General features: G+C 50.8%; 1 protein-coding gene across 1 annotated transcript; it reads left to right on the forward strand.

Moving 5' to 3' along the window:
- The first annotated feature begins 1,599 nt into the window (after nucleotides 1–1,599).
- LOC123158397 (NEP1-interacting protein-like 1) lies at nucleotides 1,600–4,846 on the forward strand. Its single transcript, XM_044576404.1, has 5 exons — nucleotides 1,600–2,343; nucleotides 2,875–3,053; nucleotides 3,506–3,589; nucleotides 3,709–3,879; nucleotides 4,328–4,846. Exons 1-5 carry the CDS (start codon nucleotides 2,169–2,171, stop codon nucleotides 4,448–4,450), a joined length of 732 nt encoding a protein of 243 aa, XP_044432339.1. The 5' UTR covers nucleotides 1,600–2,168; the 3' UTR covers nucleotides 4,451–4,846.
- Nucleotides 4,847–18,908: the final 14,062 nt, after the last annotated feature.

Below are 18,908 nucleotides of genomic sequence, written 5' to 3' on the forward strand. Positions count from 1 at the left end.
AAACTTATGTGTTTGACCAAAATATAGAATGAAATATCGACATCAACAATAGAAAATAAATAAAATATGTACATACTTTTCGTGATCTAGTGATACAAATTTGGTACTGTCAATATTGGTATTTTCCCCCTAAAAACTTGGTCAAACATGCACATATTCGACTTCCCAGTGGTGATTTAGTGGTGAATCAAACCCCTAGCGTGTCGTCATGTGAAGAGACCCAATCGACATGTCCCCATGCCCCCGAAATCTCACACTAGACCGTTCATGGTAGCACGCAACCAACAAGTAGATGATTGATCGTTTCGTCATGTTGGTCAGAGAAGGGGCAAGAGGTATGGTGCGGAAGTCCATGCCGAGCCAACTGTCCGGTGTCCAATGACACATGTTTCTCGTAGCAAGCCAGGTGAATGGTAGACAAGTGAGTGGTGCACTCGAGCCCCAAGTCATCGCATCCATGGGGCATCCCGTGTGCCTCGTACAAAAATTTGAGTATGTTGATCATGCTGAGTGCGGACTGCCATGCTCCCAAGCCCACATGATCTCATCCAACGAGCATCTTTATGTTCTATCCTTCCATTGTCTCTTGCCTCGAACACATCTTGTTGCACCATCGTCACTCGAGTCATGATTTAGGTGGTCCGGTTCGACCCATTGGCCTGGTGGAACATACCTATGTTTTCTGACCACTAGGGTAATCGAGGAGCCTGTAGCTAGGGACCAATCAGGACATACCCATTTGACCCAGGTCGAACTATAACAAGCAACGTTCGTAGCACATAACCACCATCGCCGCGTGATAGTGCAAGATGCAGGCGCGTCACCGGGCGCCTCCGAAACAAACTCGTCGGAGTAGAGCATGCCGGTATGCCGCCCTCTACTGGTTTCTCTACCGACCGCATCTCCTGTCCGCATGGTCTTCAGATATTCCCCACCGTTGGAGCAAGGCAAGCCGTCAGTCGCTGGAACATGTGGAAGGCACTCGCAGCCGGGGAGAATGACCCCTGACGTTCCCTTCCGTATTCTCCCTCACCTCTCCTTTCCCCGTCGATCTCCAAGTCTTCCCTGCCACCGGAGGCATCCTTCATGAAGCTGGTGTTGATACCTGCCTAGGGACGAACCCGCGAACCTAAAGGTGGCCCATTACCCTTCAACAGAAGGTGCGGGCTAAACCTTGAACCTAAAATATTTTAGCAGGTTCGGTGGTCCACTAATAAGGCAAATCGGGCCGAATCATTTGAATCTTGACACTCAAGCATCCTAAGCGTGAGGACTGACAACACCCCCGTGTCCCCAGTCCGGTGCCAGTGAGCCTTGCACAATTACGGTCATCGTCGACTTCCGCCAAATCACGCCTCACAAAACCCCCTTACGGCGACCGTCGAAGTCCCCGTCCAAGACCCATTATTTCCCTTCCTCCTCCTCCTTCCTCCTCTCGGGTAGACCCCATGACGGCCGACCGTTCGCTCTCTAAGACCAAGAGGAGAACACTCACAATAGAGAACTCCCCCTTCACCAAACCTAACCAACCAATAAAAACGGAGACGTCACCGCGACCTTCTCCCCGTTCGCAAATCCATCGCAACAACAAACAAGACTCCCAAAGACATTAATCCGGAGCTCAGCCCCGAGTGATGGCGGCATGTGCAGCTGCTTACCCGGGAGGGGAAGGGGGACGAAAATATCTTGGCCGGGGTGGCACGTAGGCGGGCGGCATGGCTCCCGCGCGGCAGCCATTGATGGCCGCACGCGCAGGGCAGGTGGCGGGCAGGCGGCCGCCATGACCACGGTGGATGGGTGCCGTCAGCAGAGCCTCGCCTTCGCCACGAAGAAAAGAAAGAGAGCGAGGCAAGGCGGGCGCCGGAGGCAAGCCGAACCTACCGCCTCCGCACGCGAATTCAATGCGCCGGTCACGGGTTGGTTGGCGCCATAAAGTCGCCCCCTTTCCCGTCCCCCTCCCCTCTTCTTTGCTTCCGTCCCTCCACCCCTCTCTCTCTTCCTGCCTCGTCCTCTCCTCGTCGGTTGGCTCCCCTCCTCGGATCCCTCGCCAGACCCGATCCAGCTCCGCCGGCTGCTGTTGTTCTCTGTTTCTTCTCTGTGCGTGTGGGTGGGTGATCTAAGGGGTTGAAGGAGGAGTGGGGAGTGGGGAGTGGGGGAGCGGGCGGGGGATGGATCCGTCGGGCGCGTTCGCGCGGAGCTCCAGCAATGTGTCGCTGGCGTCGCTGGTGAGGAGCGGGAGCGGCGGGAGCAGCGGGAGTAGCGGGAGCAGCCGCGGGAGGGGCGGGAGCCGGAGGATGGTGCGCCGGGTGCTCCGCGGCGTCATCACCTTCATCTTCGCCATCGGTACGGACGCTCTCCCCCTCCCCTCCTCTGTTTCGCCTACGCCGGCTCCAAGCCAGTCGTGATTTCTTCAGATATCTTCATGTAGAGAGGAAATTTTACTGTCAAGTGCACCCTACCTTCATGCTTCAGTTCGCTTCTGAGCAAAACAAAGGGGATATTTTGATGATTTAGCCATGGGGGTTCCTGCTCATGTGTGTACGGAGAGCAGGATCCGAGCGGCGCTCTCCCAATCTTGGCTCACAGTTTCTGTTTCTGCTTCATTTCTCAAATCTTTGCTCGCAATCTATTTAAGGAGTAACAGATTCTTGAGTTGCAAAATAGCAAAATTTTGAGCGATTCATTCAGGCCTTGTGCAGTGTGTTTTCCCCTGAATTAAGCGCGTGGTCTTTGTGCAATTTGGGTTGATCTGCTTCACGTATCGTGCAATCTTATTCTTATGCACACACACTCTGCTTTTGAGAAATTCTGTAGAGACTACTACATACTCATGTTCTGAACATTTGACATATGTGCATCTCTGTTCTTGTGCAGCCGGCCTGTTCCTGGGAGCCGTCACGGGCGGGCTGATCGGCCTGGCCACGGAGAGCGGCCTCTTCCGCGGCACCGGCATCGGCGCCATCACCGGCGCGCTCGTGTCCATCGAGGTCGTCGACTCCTCCATCCGCCTCTGGCGCTCCCGCCGGTCCGGGATCTGGAGCATCCTGTACGTGGTAAGCACCAGATATGAGATGCTTGATTCAGTCCTTGGTTGGCAGCAAGTAGCTAGGAGCAGGACAGCAACTTCGTAACTGACACGCTTGCTTGCTTGCCTGCACTTCCTTTGTTAATATATCATACTATCAGTGTGTGTTGCTTGATTTACATGGACTAATTCTTGCTCTCAACATTAAAAAAATGTTTCTGTTGAATGTTCATCCCATAGTCAAACCATCTCTTTCTTCCTTTTTTTTCTGAAATAATGTTACTAGATTATAATTTGCAAGTAACTTGGGGGGGTGCATTCTTGCTTATCTATCCTTGTCGTCCTCATAATCATCATGTTGTAGTTGTACACGATTCGTTTGAGATAGATACCTGAATAATGAACGTATCTTCTGACTTGGCTGAAACTTTGTGGTCTGATTGAGCCTAACACAAACCTTTCAACTACTGGGCAATGCAGCTTAATGTGATCTACAGCCTCCTGACGGGCCGGCTCGTCCGTGAGAAGGTTGATCCGGCAGTGCAGCGGGTGGTCCGCAGCCAGGTCGGTTGATCATTTGCAATTCTGCATCAGGCATATGCATGGTTTGAGCCTAAGCAGCTGTCTGAAACCAGTTGCTAAATATTGTTGACAATGTCATGCTTGTTTTTCTGGACGTACAGATGAATGCAGTGGACTCATCGCAGTTCAGGGAGGCCCCTGACCTCTTCGAGATCGAGGGAACCAACGGCATGCCGAGGGCGTCCATCGAGAAACTGCCCGAGGGCACTATCACCGAGGAGTATAACCGGAATGCCGTCGGTGACCTCTACGGGTGCTCAGTATGCCTGCAGGTATGAAAGCCACACATCATCTCTGAAACCCACTATCCCCTATTAGCACAAACTCTGCTTACTTGTTCACCATATCATTGCACTATGTGAAGTGAACATTCTGAATTTCCGCTCATTCATCAGTAGTCATTTATTTGATTTCTTCACGCTCATTTATAGCCTGAATTTCTTTTGGTCTGTCTGGTCCGTCTGTTTGTAAACATTCTGAATTTCTGCCGTGTTGCTCATTCAGCTGTCATATAATTTTCTTTTGATCTTTTTGGTCTGTCTGAATTCAGAAATCCTCACATACCTTAAAACATAAACCGCCCAGCTCTTTCTGCAACATGAACATTCTATTCATACTCTTACACTCTCGAGCTCATTGTTTCTTCAGTGCCGGTTGTTATTTCTCAGTGATGGAAATTTTTGATCTCAACTTTCTATTCATGTTGGTGTTGGTTTTCAGGATTTCCAGATTGGTGAGAAGGTGCGGAGCCTGCCCGATTGCCTGCACGTGTTCCACGTGCCGTGCATCGACGGCTGGCTGATCAAGCACGGATCATGCCCACTCTGCAGGAGGAAGCTCTAGATCATCATCACCATCATCATCATCATCCACGACCGACGACGACGACCGATGAGGAACTTCTGAAATTCTGTCTGCTGCTATTAGGAAGGAGGTCTTGCTCTGCTTGCTGCTTTGCATGCTGTGTGTGCGCGCGCTATGCCTGTGTTGCTGTTGCTGCTGTTAGGAGGCTGACATATCTATAGAACGAACCCTAAATTTATAGAGCTCTTCTTTTTTTTGCCTTTGCATTTTGATTTTTGATCTCTCTCTTCTCCTGGTGGATGTAATATAGTAGTACGTACGACCACCGGGGAAAAAAAAGCACTGGACCGGCTTGCGCTTCGTTGTTGTTCTCCGGACTGATGAACTCCTCATATCATCATGTAATGTTATATATATCACACTGCTATTGTACAATATCTTGCGTGCATGGGCTTCGTGAAATTTTGATCTACTTGAAGATCGATTTGTAGGGCAAAATCGGCGAAGAGCGTCGTATCTTGAAATTTTGGAACCCCAGCTCTCTAGTGAGTAGTAACAACTTGAACCAGTTAGCGACCGCGCAATGGATACCTAAGTTCTTCATTTGAACTCAGAACAGTAGCTTACCTTGAGAAACAATGTCCATAGTATGAGGGTCAAATCAACAGCTTCAAATGCATATGATGGCCATTAAACGACGGCGCATGTAATGAGTTCGGATGAGCTCATGAGCATCATAACTTGAGCAGCTGAAGCTTTACATCTCCGGCTTAGATTGTAGTGAAAAATTCAAGTGGTTCTTCGCAATGTATACCAAAGTTCAACCTGGGAGAACAGGTACAAGGGGAAGTCAACATCTTTGTAAAGAATAACAATGTACATGTATGTAAAGTCGTCCTATCAATTTCAGAAAACTTGCCTTCTGGCTTGATCAGTCAACATGGACGTACGCGCGTCATCACCCTGTTGGAGGTGCTGGTTCAAATATCAGCGTGATTGGACTGGACAACATCGGAGACTTGAGCGGCGGTTCCTTCTTCTTCGAGGTGCTTTCGTGGATCGTTGCGCCATTTGTCTGCTAATATGTCGCCGTAGGTTTGGGGCTACGATTTGGGGATGCTGCCGCGAGGCAGTATGTCCCATGTGGATGGCCTCGATTTCTCTTCTTCTTTTTAAGTCGACTTGTTTGATGTTATCAATAGGTAGTAATATACTCCCTCCGTTCTTAAATATTTGTCTTTCTAGAAATTTCAATAAGTGACTACATACGAAGCAAAATGAATGAATGTACCCTCTAAAACATGTCTATATACATCCGTATGTGGTAGTCCATTTGAAACTCTAAAAAGACAAATATTTAGGAACGGAGGGAGTATGATTATGTGCATCACTAGATGCAGAGGCCGAAGATGTTTTAATGTCAGAAATAAAGTTTGGGGCCATGAGCTCTTTTTGTAAGAAAAATATATACTTAGTCAGAAGCATCAGTACTGACCTCGCAAAAAGAAAAAGAAAAACATCAGCAGTGGTGAGATTGATGCAGAGGTACTCTGCTACAACGGATGAAATCGGCAGTAGGCCAGCCGTGAAAATGACCAGCCACGAGGCACCATCAGAGGCAGAGTAATGGCCGATCTGGACGTGGTTCGGGCGGGCCAGTCGGTCGAAGGGGAAGCTGACGCCTGACGGCACCGAATCCACCATGGCTGCTGCCTAGCGACCGCCTGCCGTGCCTGCTCGTGCGCTCATCAATGGCTGCCATGGCCTTCACCTACGTGTCTCCCAGATATTTTCATTTCTCCTCCCGGGGAAGCTAGTGCACATGCAGCCATCAATTGCAGGTTCCCGGACCTCCCGGTAGAAGAGAGTTTAATGTATTTGGGGGTTTTGTGTTTGTTACTGCGAACGGCGACAAGAGCACGGCTGACTTTACTGGTCAGTCAGTAGGGTATGTCCAACACCGATCCGTAAACCTCCCGCAATCATTCGGACCGCAGAAGCCATCCAAACGCGGTTATGTATCGGTCCGTAGAGTGGTCCGAACATGATTTCTCCCGCAAATCGGAGACAAACCTGTGAAGGGTTTACGGGAGTCTGGACACGCGAAATGTCGTTCTCCGCCCCTTGGCCGGCCCACCCAAAGGAAGGCCAAGTCCGCGCTTTTGTAGCATCCCGCACGGTTTTCGCACCAAAATCCCCCAATCTTTTCTTTCACTCCCCGCCACTCTTACCGAAAAAGGCTTTCGCCCCGCTTTATATATAAAGCACCAAACCACAAGGACCATGATACAAACTCACGCCACCACCGCACACGACACACACACCCAAGGCAAGATACAAGGGTGCCGGACACCGCCACACCATCCAACAACTACCAAGCCACTACAAATGCGCGAGGACGAACTGCTTGGAGCCACCATAGACCTCCTCCTCCGAGGGGAGGTGAGACGGGAACGACGGAACCAGGACTCCAAGATGGTGCCTCCAAGAAGGGAACGACCACGATAGCCGCCACCATCTGGTCCCAAAGATCGGGTTTTCACCCGGAGCAACTCGAAGGAGAAAGGCCACTTCGACGGAGCCTACAAGAAGGATACAGTGTCCACAGACGCCGCCACCGTCGGCCAATACAAGATTGGGCAAGTAATGAACCCCAGCACGCCCACCCCTCCGAAGCAACCTAGCTCCGTCGACCACCAGCGACCACCCACCCGCGTGGCCGTGGCCGCTCGCCCGCACCCGAGGCGCAAGTCCCGCCCACGAACTTCGTGCCTCCCGCCACCGGGGCCGCCACCCTGCATCCAGACACCCCCAAGACTGACCAAAGTGATCATCTTGGGCCAAAGGGCGCACCCGACCGAAGAAACCGCGGCATACACCCCGCCTCGAACAACGCCGGAGTTGCGTCAGCCCACACATGGCCGGGGAACGGGGGAGGAGGGCGAGCGGACGCATCTGGGCCGGCACACCCCTGTGCCAGCGACGGGTGGCCCGGGCTCGGCGGCGCCTCCCGTCCCTCCAGCCTGCCTCCCCATCGGACAACTCGGTGTCGCCCCACCTCGGCGGCGACCGCAGCTCCACGTGAGGCCACCAACATACACCCGCCCGCCGGCAAGGAGAGATCCCAAGGGCCGCCACCAATCGCGAAGGAAGCTCACCGAGGAGCCCATCTGTGCGGCCCACTGTCGTCCAGCCGCCGAAGCTTCGGATCCCGGCCAGCCCGCCCACCAGCCAACCGCTGCCGCGTCGCACCACCACCCACCGTGGCCATGGCAGGGGCAGAGACTAGCAGCCCGCGCCGCCAGGTCCCAGATCCGGCCTTGACCCGCGCCGAAGGACCCAGATCTGGCGACCAAGGCACGCCCACCACCGCCGCGCCGGTCACGCCGCCGCCACGAAGCTGCCGCCAGCAGGCTCCAGCTCGCCGCCGCGCTGCCACGCCCGCCGCCAGCGCCGCATCCCAGGCGGCCGCCTTAACCCGCGCCGAAGGCCCCCGCCGAGGAGACAAGGCAGCCCCGCCGCCGCCGGCACCTACCAGGCTTCGCCTGGCGCGCCCTCTCTGGCGGCGGCGAGGGAGAGGAGGGAGGAGGAGGGGAAGCCCGCCGGCGGCGCTAGAGTTTCTCCCGAGACGCGCGCGCGGGGCGCGTCGCGGGAGCGAGAGGAAGGAGAGCCCTATACCGTATTATCCCCCGCCACTCTTCGCCCAATTCCCGCTCTTGTCTCCCACCCTCTCTTTCCCTCCGCAGCTGATGCATGCAACCGTCGGAGAACCTATCAGAGATGGAGCCGGCAGAGGTGTCGGAGGATCCGAGCATCACGCTCTCCCGGAAGATCAGATCGGAGACACGGCAAAATCGCCGTGTCAAAGCGAAGGTTGCAAAGGAGGAGAAGCCGAAGAAGTGTCTGGCCGCCGGTGGGCCTGGTGGGCACGCCGATGGGGCGGTCGGCGAGGCCATGGTGGACGCCACCAAACGGGCACGCCCATAGTAAAGATGGCGCCGTGGCCGGAGCCTTACAAGCTCCGTACTACTACGCTGCCAAGCAGCTCTCAAACCCCGCCGGTACGGTTCCTGACATCACCGACATTAACGCGGCATTGCTCTTCTCCGAGTATCTTCGCAGCCGATCGTCCGGTCAAGGACGGCGAGTGAAGAGCAGATGGGTGCCCGCACGCTGCTTGCTGCAATGCCGAGAGCGGGGGAGCCAGCGTACGACGCGGATAGGGATATGCTCGATATTAGTGGCGAATCTAGACAGAAACTGGAGGGTGGGCTCAAAGCGTGTATCATGCCAATATCTGTTGGGTTGGGCCTGCAAGTGGCTGACTTGGGCCATGAAACTAGTAGTAAAAAAATTCTTGCAGTGCTGGAGGGGGGCTCAAGCCTGTTAAAGCCCCCCTAGTAGATTCGCCCCGGCTCGGTATCATCCACGGCGGAGGCGAGGGAGGAGGAGGGGGCTATGAGTACGGGCGGGTGGAAGACTCGGGTCCAACCCATTCCGACAACTACCAGCAACAGCATCCTACACCAAGAAGGCCACGCAACAGTCCTACACCCAGACCGGCAATGGCACACCACAACAATAGCATTGGCCTGCCGGAGAGCAACATCCAGAGGGGGGGGGGAGGAGGAGGAGGACGACAATGGCGACGACGATGATCCGGATGATACAGACGGCTATCCAAAGAAGAAGGGTAGAGGAGAAAATTTCAACATGCGTGGAGGGCGGGCTGTTGTGCGATGCATGGTTGGCCACTAGCCTCGATCTTGTCCATGGCACGGAGCAGAAGGGCACAATCTTTTGGAGGAATATTCACATATGGTTCCATGAGCACAAGCATTCCGTGCCCTACTTCGACCCGTTGATCCATAAGACCATAACCGTGAGTGGAAGTCCCTCAACTATCGATGGTACACCATCCAAGAGGCCGTCTCCAAGTATTGCGGGCACTTGAAACATCTCATCGCATGGTGGCCTAGCGCTACACATATGACCGAGCAAGTATGTTGATCACTAGTAGGATATACTTTAGCTTTGTTGATCACTAGCCGGATATGCTTTAGTTTTGTTATCACTAGTCGGATATGCTTTAGTTTTGTTGATCACTAGCCAGACATGTATTGTTTTGTTGCTCACTAGACGCATATGCATTGTTTCACTTTGTAGCCTCTCGTGCTTGTGTGGTGTACAAGAAGTTGGAGAAGAAGTCCTTCACCATCATGCATTGTTGGTTGAAATTAAATGGGCAACCGAAGTAGAAAATTTTCATTGCCAAGACCGTCGGCCAAGCCAACAAGGAAGAAACCGGTGACCCTACCGACCCAGTCCAAGAACCGCCGAAAAAGGTTAGAAGAAATCTGCGGGGGCAAGAAGTGGGAGGAGGAGAGGGCGAAGAAGGAAGGGGCATGCGTGAGGCGCTCGGGCATCAAGGAGGAGAGAAAGACAAAGAGGTTCAAGCAGTTGATGGAGCGATAGAGAAGAAGATCAAGCTCGAAGAGAGGATGGCCATGATTGAAGAGAGAAAGGCGGTGCTCAAGGAGAAGAAGGCGGTACCCAAGGAAAAGAGGGTGAAAATCGTTGCCAATGCGGAGGACAGCAAGATGTTGACCTTGAATATCGACTCTTTGGATGCCGACGCTAGAACTATCGTGCAATCTGTCCGCTGCCAGATATTGGAGCAGCAGAAAGATGAGTTGGCGGCGGAGGCGGACGCGGACGCGGAGGCTGCCTACGCGGCAGCGACGACACCTACTTCATCAGGAAGTAACTTGCTGGGATGGCTGGTTCGGCAGGGCAGCAATGCACAGACTGACGTTTTTTTGGATTCGGCATATAAAAACGAGGTATATTTGCCTCCTTTTGGTTGCGATCGGGAATGCAATCCGGCGTTGTGTGGATCTGCCTAGATTTGAATTGGATGGCGTCTTTTCGCATCCGTGTTTGTGAACCGATCCCTGTCTGCGGACGTATGTGGCAGAAATTTACGAGTTGCCATTGAAGATGCCCTTACTAGTTAGTTGATTGGAAAATTCTGGATTCTGAATGTTTGTTCGATGGTCTTATAAGACCGAACAGTTAGCCACCGTGGGGTCCATCCGGGAGGACGACCAAGGAGGAGGAGGAGGAGGAAGAATGTGTCTTAGATGGAGACTTGGACTGTTGCCACAAGATTCTTTTTTTGAAAGAAAAGGTGGCAAAGTGCCAACCTTATATTTTAAAATAGGCAAGGCCTGATGAAGTGACAAATACAAGGCATGACTTGGCCATTGCACGAAGGTGCAAAGCGCAAGTATAGCAACAAGGGGCCAAGAAAAAAAGGAGAGAGGGGGGGGGGGTTTATATTACATCCCGTCTAAAGTGTATTTAGCTGGTAATTTTCTGGCACCAGATTTGTATATCGTCCTTGACAGCTTGGGTACGGGCTCTGTTGCTCCACAGATTTAGCATATTTGCCGCGTAGAAATGAAGGTAAGCCTCAGTCCAAACCTTGTTGTTGAAAACCCGGTCATTTCTAGCATGCCAAAGAGTGAGTGCACAGGCTACAAAGGCCACGTTCCATTGTCCGTTGAAACTTAGCTGGTGCTGTGCCTGGATTAGGGGCAATATCAGACAACAGATCATGCAAGGCTGTAAGCTCGGTCGTTGCCGTCTGGGAGAGATTAGGATGTAGTTGAATAGCCCAAGATCCATTGACATACTGTGAAAGCACTGAGCAAGCTGGTTGGGATGCGAAGGAAAACAAGTTGGGGTATAGCAGACAGAGACGACCGGCGTCCAGCCATTGATCCGTCCAGAAGGAGACCAGAGTACCAGACCCCAAGACACATCTTGAGGAGTTAACAACCAAAGGGATGAGATCCTTGAAACCTTTCCAGATGGTTGTATCTCTGCTTCGGGCGCCATGGGGGATAGCAGGCTGACAGTAGTGTGTGGCGAACCATCTGTAGCAGGGTATGTCAGAGCTCTGTATGATCTTAGAAACGAACTTGCACATCAAAGCTTGATTATGAACTTGCAGCTGCCGAACACCTAAGCTTCCATTGATACAAGGTAGAGAGACAGTGTCCCAAGCTACCAGGCAGTGGCCACCCTTAACTTTGTTTTTACCTTGCCAGAAAAAAGCGCGCAACAGCCCCTCCAACTTTCCAATGGATTCCATGGGCCATGAAAAGCAAGCCATGAAATAACTTGGAATGCCCGCCAGTACTGAGTTAATTAGAGTTAGCCGCCCACCTAGAGATAGGTAAGTGGCCAACCATCCAGAGAGCCGATGATCAACCTTGTGAATGACAGGCAGCAACATACCATGAGTAACTTTGTGCAAGGACAGGGGCAGACCCAAGTACGTGCACGGAAAGGCGGAGACCGGGCAGCCAAGAATCTGTGCAATAGCAGAGGCAATGTTTGTGTCCACAGCAACAGGTACTAGAGTGCTTTTGTGGAAGTTTATAGTGAGCCCAGAAAAATCAGAGAAAGCTGTGAGGACTGACTTAACAACTTCAGCTTGCTGCGTGCTGCCGTGGAAAAGGATGAGCGTGTCATCTGCGTACTGTAGAACTGGGAAGAAGCTGTCTGAACCAAGCGGGTGCAGTAAGCAGCCATTTTGAAACCTCTGGCAGCACGTCCTCTGCAGCACATCAGCGACAAGGATGAAAAGATAGGGTGATAGAGAATCCCCTTGTCGAAAACCTTTCTTTGCCGTGATGGGAGGGGCCAGCTCCCCATTTAGCAGAATTCTAGAACTGCCAGTGGACAAGAGGACATGAATCCAGTTTTGCCACATACGTGGGAAGCCCCTGGCGTCAAGTATCTTGCAGAGGCAGCACCAACTCACACTGTCAAAGGCCTTATGAAAATCTAGCTTCAAAGCAATGATTGGCATTTTTCTTTTATGAGCATACTGTATCATTTCTGCAGCTAAGGCAAAGTTCTCAGCGATTGATCTGCCCCGTAGGAAACCGGACTGAAGCGTGTGGATCAAGTGAGGGATCCGAACTTTGAGCCAGCTAGCCAGAACCTTCGATGCCAACTTAGGTAAGCTATGCACGAGAGAGATCGGCCTGAAATCACGTATCTCCAGCGGTGTATCTTTCTTTGGCAGCAGTGTGATGAAAGCAGAGTTGACGCCCGAGAGGTTCACTTCACTCTTATGGAAAGCAGTAAAGAACCTTAGCAAGTCATCCTTGATCAGTAGCTTGAAAGTCTTGTAAAACTCGTTAGTAAAGCCATCAAAACCCGGGCTCCGATTATTAGGCGAGCAGTTGATAGCTTGCACAAGGATTCTTTTATGAGGCCGTGCTTTTGACGGAAGCCGACGACGACCGTAATTACCCGAGGCTCACTAGCACCGGATAGGAAACACATGGCTACGGCCGGTCACACCTCACACATAGATGGACGCTTGAGTGCCGATGGTGCATGCCAATGGATGTGTTCAAGGTAAGAGGCAATCGAGGGGCGACGAGACATCGGTGCATACATGAGAAAAGGATATATAGAAGATGATGGTGCTCGCCGGATGCGTTAAGAAAAAGGGTCTCTTCCGCTTTGTATTACAAAGCAACCATCCGATACAACCAATGATAGAGGCTGGGACAGAAGCAACACAAACACGTTAAAGAAAAAATGAAAAAAAAAACAAATGCCGAAAACGGCGGATCGACAAAAACGACGAAGCCTCGTGACCGCTGCGTCCACCGGAGATCGTCCACCAAGCTTCGAGACTTCGAAGCGTCTGTACCAATCAACACCTCCAAGAAGTGACGCGATGATGACGACGATGCTGCCAAAGGTTTCCCCCGGTACGCGGTGAGGAGAGAGGAAGGGTAGCCCCGACGCCCTCCAGGAAAGTTCGGCGGCACCCTTAGGCGCCACCGCGTCGGTGTCGACCAAGCAAACAGGGATTTCTCCCGATCCCAGCCTCCACCTTAGGCACTTCGGAGCTCGCCACCAAACCGACCACCACCCTGCGCCAATGCGGACACGAAGCTTCCCACGCTATCTCACCACGGGATAACGAAAATGGTCTGCACAATGAAGAAGAGGAGCCGGGACTAGGGCATCAGTACGGTCGGCATACGGGAGGGCCCCACCTCCACCGTTCACGACGGTAACCAACCGGACGCCAAAGCGGGACCCTACCGGGCCCGTGGCCCCACAGGCCCGGCCGGGCCCTCAAAGGCCCAGACGCTCGCCGGATGCGTTCATATGGCCCTGGGAGTGTGGCGGTCTACTTCGGCACAATCGGCATACACAACCTTTTTCGAAGGCAGGGAGGGATGCCTCACGGCTGCGATGACTTGGGGCTTTGGGGTACTTCTATCAGCTTCGGATGTGATTAAAAAGAAAACAATAAATAACTTGTCCAGGGCTTAAGGTCTACCTGCGGTTGTGTATATGTGATCCAAATACAAACTATATAAGTCAATATGGCACTCGTAAACACCATTAAGTAGACCTTGGGCACGAACTATGTGGGATGCATCCAAATAACCCTACAACCGACTGCGGCTGCATCAAGGTTCTATTGTCCAACCAAGATCCTATCTGGCTCACGGGGTTACCTTGATTATTAAGGATGAGTCTTGGATGGTGACTTCGACGATTGCCGTACAGATTCTTTTATGAGGTATGCTTTTGACGGGAGTCGGTGACGACCGCGCCCGAGGCTGACTGGCACTACATGGAGAAAACCCGAGGGAGGGGGGGGGGAGGGGGGGTGGTCTCAGGTGCTACTGCACATTAGGTGCTCCCGTGATACAATTTTTCAGAAAAAGACCATGCTTACATGTTTCAAAAATATTCGAAGAAAGTTGTGAGCACAAGACATGTTTCTACAATCTATAGAATATTTAGATCTACATCTGAAATGCGCATTGGGAAACAAAGAAGACAAATTCAACACGAATAGGGTCGCAAAAAGGCAAAAGTTAAAATGACACCATTCCCATTTGAATTTATCTTTTTTCTTTTTCATGTGTATTTCGAATTTTAATTTGATTTATTTTTTGAAACATTGGCTAGCTAATTTTAGCCACAGACCAAATATGATCATATTTTTTTTAACATAGTACAGACGCAAGCGCTCATATATATGCACATACACTCACCCCTATGAGCACACACACGCACACCCTACCCCCTTTGAACACCTCCGAAAGACTGAGTCTGCATATTATCTTGGAATTTACGAAGTTGCCGTAGGCACCTCGTCGTCGACGGGAACGTCTCTCCTCACTGAATGCGCATCGCCGGAAATGCTGAAATAAATCCAAGAATAAATGTGAGCACCAGGATTTGAGCCCTGGTGAACTGGGGATACCATAGTCCCTCTAACCATCCGACCACAGGTTGGTTCGCACATGATCATATATTTGAACCTCTCTTTTCTGAACCTAAATCTCAAAATCATGTTAAATTAGGAAAACATATGTCTCGGATCTACCTATATAGGTGAACTCATTATGGATAGAAAATAAAGTGAGAGCAAGATGTTGCGTGCTCAGCCTCCAACGTGATGCAATCCATCACGAGCTGAGCACGGGTTCAAATTTCTAATTTAACGGTTCAGTCTTTACAAAAACGTTCATAAGAGCATCTCCAACAGCGACCCGTAAGTTTCCTCCCGCATCCGTCGGCGGATAGGGAGTGTCCGTTGCACGGACACGGATGTGAGAGGCCTTCATCCAACGCTGCCCACTGCAGTTCAAACATATTTTTAACAAACTAGATGAAATTCATGGAAACACAACCGATTTCTTACAAACCGGACAAATACATTTATATTTTGAACATATTTTTTAAACTAAAAAGATACTGGATTGAAGATAAAACTAGTCTATGGCCGGCGCCGGTGGATATCCACCGACGTCATGGATACCCTTGACTAGTGTACTATCGGCCACGGCGGATCTCCATTGTCGTCCCCATGTCAAGAAGTCTTGAGCCCAGATGTCGTGGTTTTGTCACGGTAAATGTCTTCATGAAAGGACAAAGTCTAGAGGCCATCGCAACTAGGTGGTTGCTTGTACGTGGTTGATTGGGAACAAAGCACACAAGTTTACTCAGGTTTGGTCCCTCACGGTGGAGGTAAAAGTCTATTCCTACTTGATTGATATTGACAATGATCTCGATTACAAGGATTGCGGATTCGCTAACCTAGCTCTCGAGAGATCGCAACTTAGTGTATTGGACCTAGGGGCTCCCCTTTATATAACAGGCTGAGTCCTCAGGTTATAGACAATTCCGGCGAAAGTACCATTCTACAGCCATGAGCAAATGCTCCTGGCGTGAACAGTAAAATCAAAAAATTGAAAAAAAAATCAAAAAAATCTGAATTTTTTTGTGACATACTTTCACAAGTGTTTCTTGTGCATGAAATTTTTCATCACGAAATCACATTCGTGGAAGTCGTGCCGAAAAAAACAAAATCGGAGCTCCAAAATGCTTTTGTAAGTAACATTTTCAGAGCATCGATTTTGTTTTTTTACCACACCTTCCACCAATGTGATTTCGCGATAAAAATTTACGTGCACAACAAACATTTGTATAAGTATGCCATAAAAAATTCAGAATTTTTTGATCATTTTTTGATTTTTTTTTTATTTTACTGTTCACACCAGGCGCAAATGCTCCTTTGTGTAGAAACTCCACGTCCCAATTCCAGGTCATACTGCTAGCCCGTATCCTACTCTAACTCTTATTCATCTTATTTTCCAAGTTATGAAATCTGTCACTCTCGGGCCTTCTCCTAAAGCTGGCCCATCAAGTCCATGAGAGCCGGCCTACAGCCGGGTCTTGCGTTCGGCCTTGAGTTGGCTTTGTCACCACCAGGTAATTGTTGTGACTCACAGAGTCTCAGGGCTCAAGGCTGGGTCACATGTTTTTCGGGTCTCATCTGTGGGGAACATCACCAACACCAGAGGTATATGCTTAAGTGCAAATGGTGGCTCGCTTCCCCACCGCTCATCGGAGTGGAACCGCCGGCTGATGCTTCAGCCAGAGGGGAAGGGTCCCTACGTTGCACGGATCAAAGTTGGTTTTTGGGTAAGGGGAATACGGTGGCCTGCCAGAGGTTAAGACACCGGCTGTGTACGTTGGCATCGCCTTAGCGGTGGCCTTCATGGGACCCAAGCGGTGACGGCCTCCTGTGTTCTACTTCTCGATGATGGCAACGGGCATGGACGTGTGGGCTACCACCTCGTCGATTTCCATGCAACCAGTTTCTTTCTCTACCGACAGGGTGCGGTTATACGCGCGTTGACGACGGATGGCGCGGTCATAGGCAAGGGAGGCGTGGTACGACACGGCGTCGTCCACGGCCTCCATGCCCCCCCCCCCCCCCCCCCCCCGTGCCGGCTTGGAGCAGGCAACTTGGTCCATCGGGTTAGGTGAGGGAGGTGGAGCAGCGAGCTGCGTCACTCGTATCCGGCAGGCATAGCAAGCAACCCAGTCGGCTTTTATGTCGGAGAACTGCTTTTCCTGCTCGTCGAATGCCATCGAACGGGTGGAGAAAATGGTTGAAGAAGGAGATGGGGAGCGGCGGAGTGATGCTTCTTTTGCCCGGGGTCTGGCCTTCTTTAAATAGCGGGTGGGCAGCTTGCCTGACGTTGTGTTTAATGGCAGCTCGCTTGTGAACGGACTGTGCCGGGAGTAGGTTTCTCGGCTTCCACGCGGGTTTAATGGTGTCGTGTGAGTGCGGCGAGGGTGAGTATTCAGTCGGGCGTGCAACAGAGAGCGCCCTCGGCCGGCGCGCCGCTTCAGCGGCGGAGGCAGTGAGAGGTCGCGTCTGCGTTGAGCCGTCTTCAATGCGGAGCGGCCACTCTACAACGACATTAATGCGGGCAGCTGACGTCAGGCGGAAATGTGCGCGAGCGAGAGGGGAGGGGGCTTGGGTGGGCCAGGACGGTCAGAAGCGGGCATGGGTGTTGTCCAAATGCCCGCACAGCCTCCCATGTTTGTCTCCATCTTATGGGAGAAAATATGGCCGGACCACCCCACAAACCGATACAGGCCTGCGTTGGATGGCACAACACGTCTGAACCGCGCGATCCGTACCTATGCGTGTGGTTTAAGTTTCGCCATCGGAAATGCCCTAAAGGTAGTATATATTTGCCTACATGTTCTGTAAAAAATCACAACTCCGAATAAAACTTGACCATCCGTCCAAGAGTTGTAAGTACTTCAATTTGATAGCTGTGATGAATGAAAACTACTCCCTCCATCCCAAAACACTTGTCTTCGAAATGGATAAAATGAATGCATCTTAAGTCTAGATACAATCATTTCAAAGACGAGTATTTTTGGACAGAGGGAGTACATGGTAGTCGATCAGTGACTTGGTTCAGGGGTCCTCTGATCTGCTTTAACGTCGGCGGCCGGCCCGTCTTGACAACCATCACTCCACGCCATCGACGTGTGATGCACATCGGATATAAATGAATGATAACGGTGATCAATGGTTGACTACGACGAGACGATGCACGATAACTACTCCCCCCCTTTTTTTTTTGCTAATTTCCCCTTTTACCAGTGATCATGTTTCAAAAGCGAAAGAGCACGGATGGGAAATTTTTTTATTTCAAAAGTAACATCACGTGCGCCCTGTGTGTTGAGAAAAATGATATGTTCCTACAATTTCATTAACAGTTATACTGTTTCCAAATTGGAGGACTCTGATGAATTCTAGACGTATAAGAGCATCTTCAAAAGCTGCCCAATGGGCGGCGCCCACAAAACGGGTCTATAATGCGCAAATAGTTTTTTTAGGGCGCTAGAAGATGTTTGCTCTAACAAGCGTTGTAAAATTTGCTGCACGCGCGGGTCCAGCGGTCCCAATCAAACGGTCCCATCTGCAGCAGCCCGAGTTTGCAGCGTGCGTGACCGGACGCACTAAATATGCTGCGCGCGATGCTTTTTTAATGCGTGCGCTGCACTAGTTATAGCGTGTGCGCTCTTTTTGTGCGGCTGCTGGAGACTTCAAATCGGATCCGAGCGTGCTAAAAACAGTTTTTATACCGCACATTGTTTATATAGCGCTTCTGTTGGAGATGCTATAAGAAAATAGGGGTGGAACGAGGGAGTGAACTCAGCATAACCATCAGCAACTCTAGTTTTTTTTTTTGGCATGTATCACCAACTCAAGTTTATAAGTACTCCATCCGTTCCTAAATATAAGAACTTTTAGAGATTTGAATATTGACAACATACAAAGCAAAATGAGTGAATCTACTTTAAAATAATATATATATATATATATATATATATATATATATATATATATATATATATGGAAAATACATCGTACCATTAGGTGGTAATTACCTTCACCTCAATCGCCGTTTGATTGCTTTTAGATCTGTGCGTTTTTAACGGGTTGTGGGCACGTAAAATGGGATATTTTCTCCACCCGGAATTGTTGTCTCTATCCTTCCGATTTTTCTGGAGCTGCACCGTATATCTAGATAGAGGAGCGCAACAAATCTTCTCCTCATCTTTT

This window comes from Triticum aestivum, chromosome 7B (assembly GCF_018294505.1).
Source record: "Triticum aestivum cultivar Chinese Spring chromosome 7B, IWGSC CS RefSeq v2.1, whole genome shotgun sequence".
NCBI classification, from domain to species: Eukaryota; Viridiplantae; Streptophyta; class Magnoliopsida; order Poales; family Poaceae; genus Triticum; species Triticum aestivum.

Coding starts and splice junctions, on each gene's coding strand:
- LOC123158397 (XM_044576404.1), top strand. CDS start 2,169: ATGGATCCGTCGGGCGCGTTCGCGCGGAGCTCCAGCAATGTGTCGCTG. Junction 2,344..2,874: donor CACCTTCATCTTCGCCATCG/GTACGGACGCTC, acceptor GTTCTTGTGCAG/CCGGCCTGTTCCTGGGAGCC. Junction 3,880..4,327: donor GGTGCTCAGTATGCCTGCAG/GTATGAAAGCCA, acceptor GTTGGTTTTCAG/GATTTCCAGATTGGTGAGAA.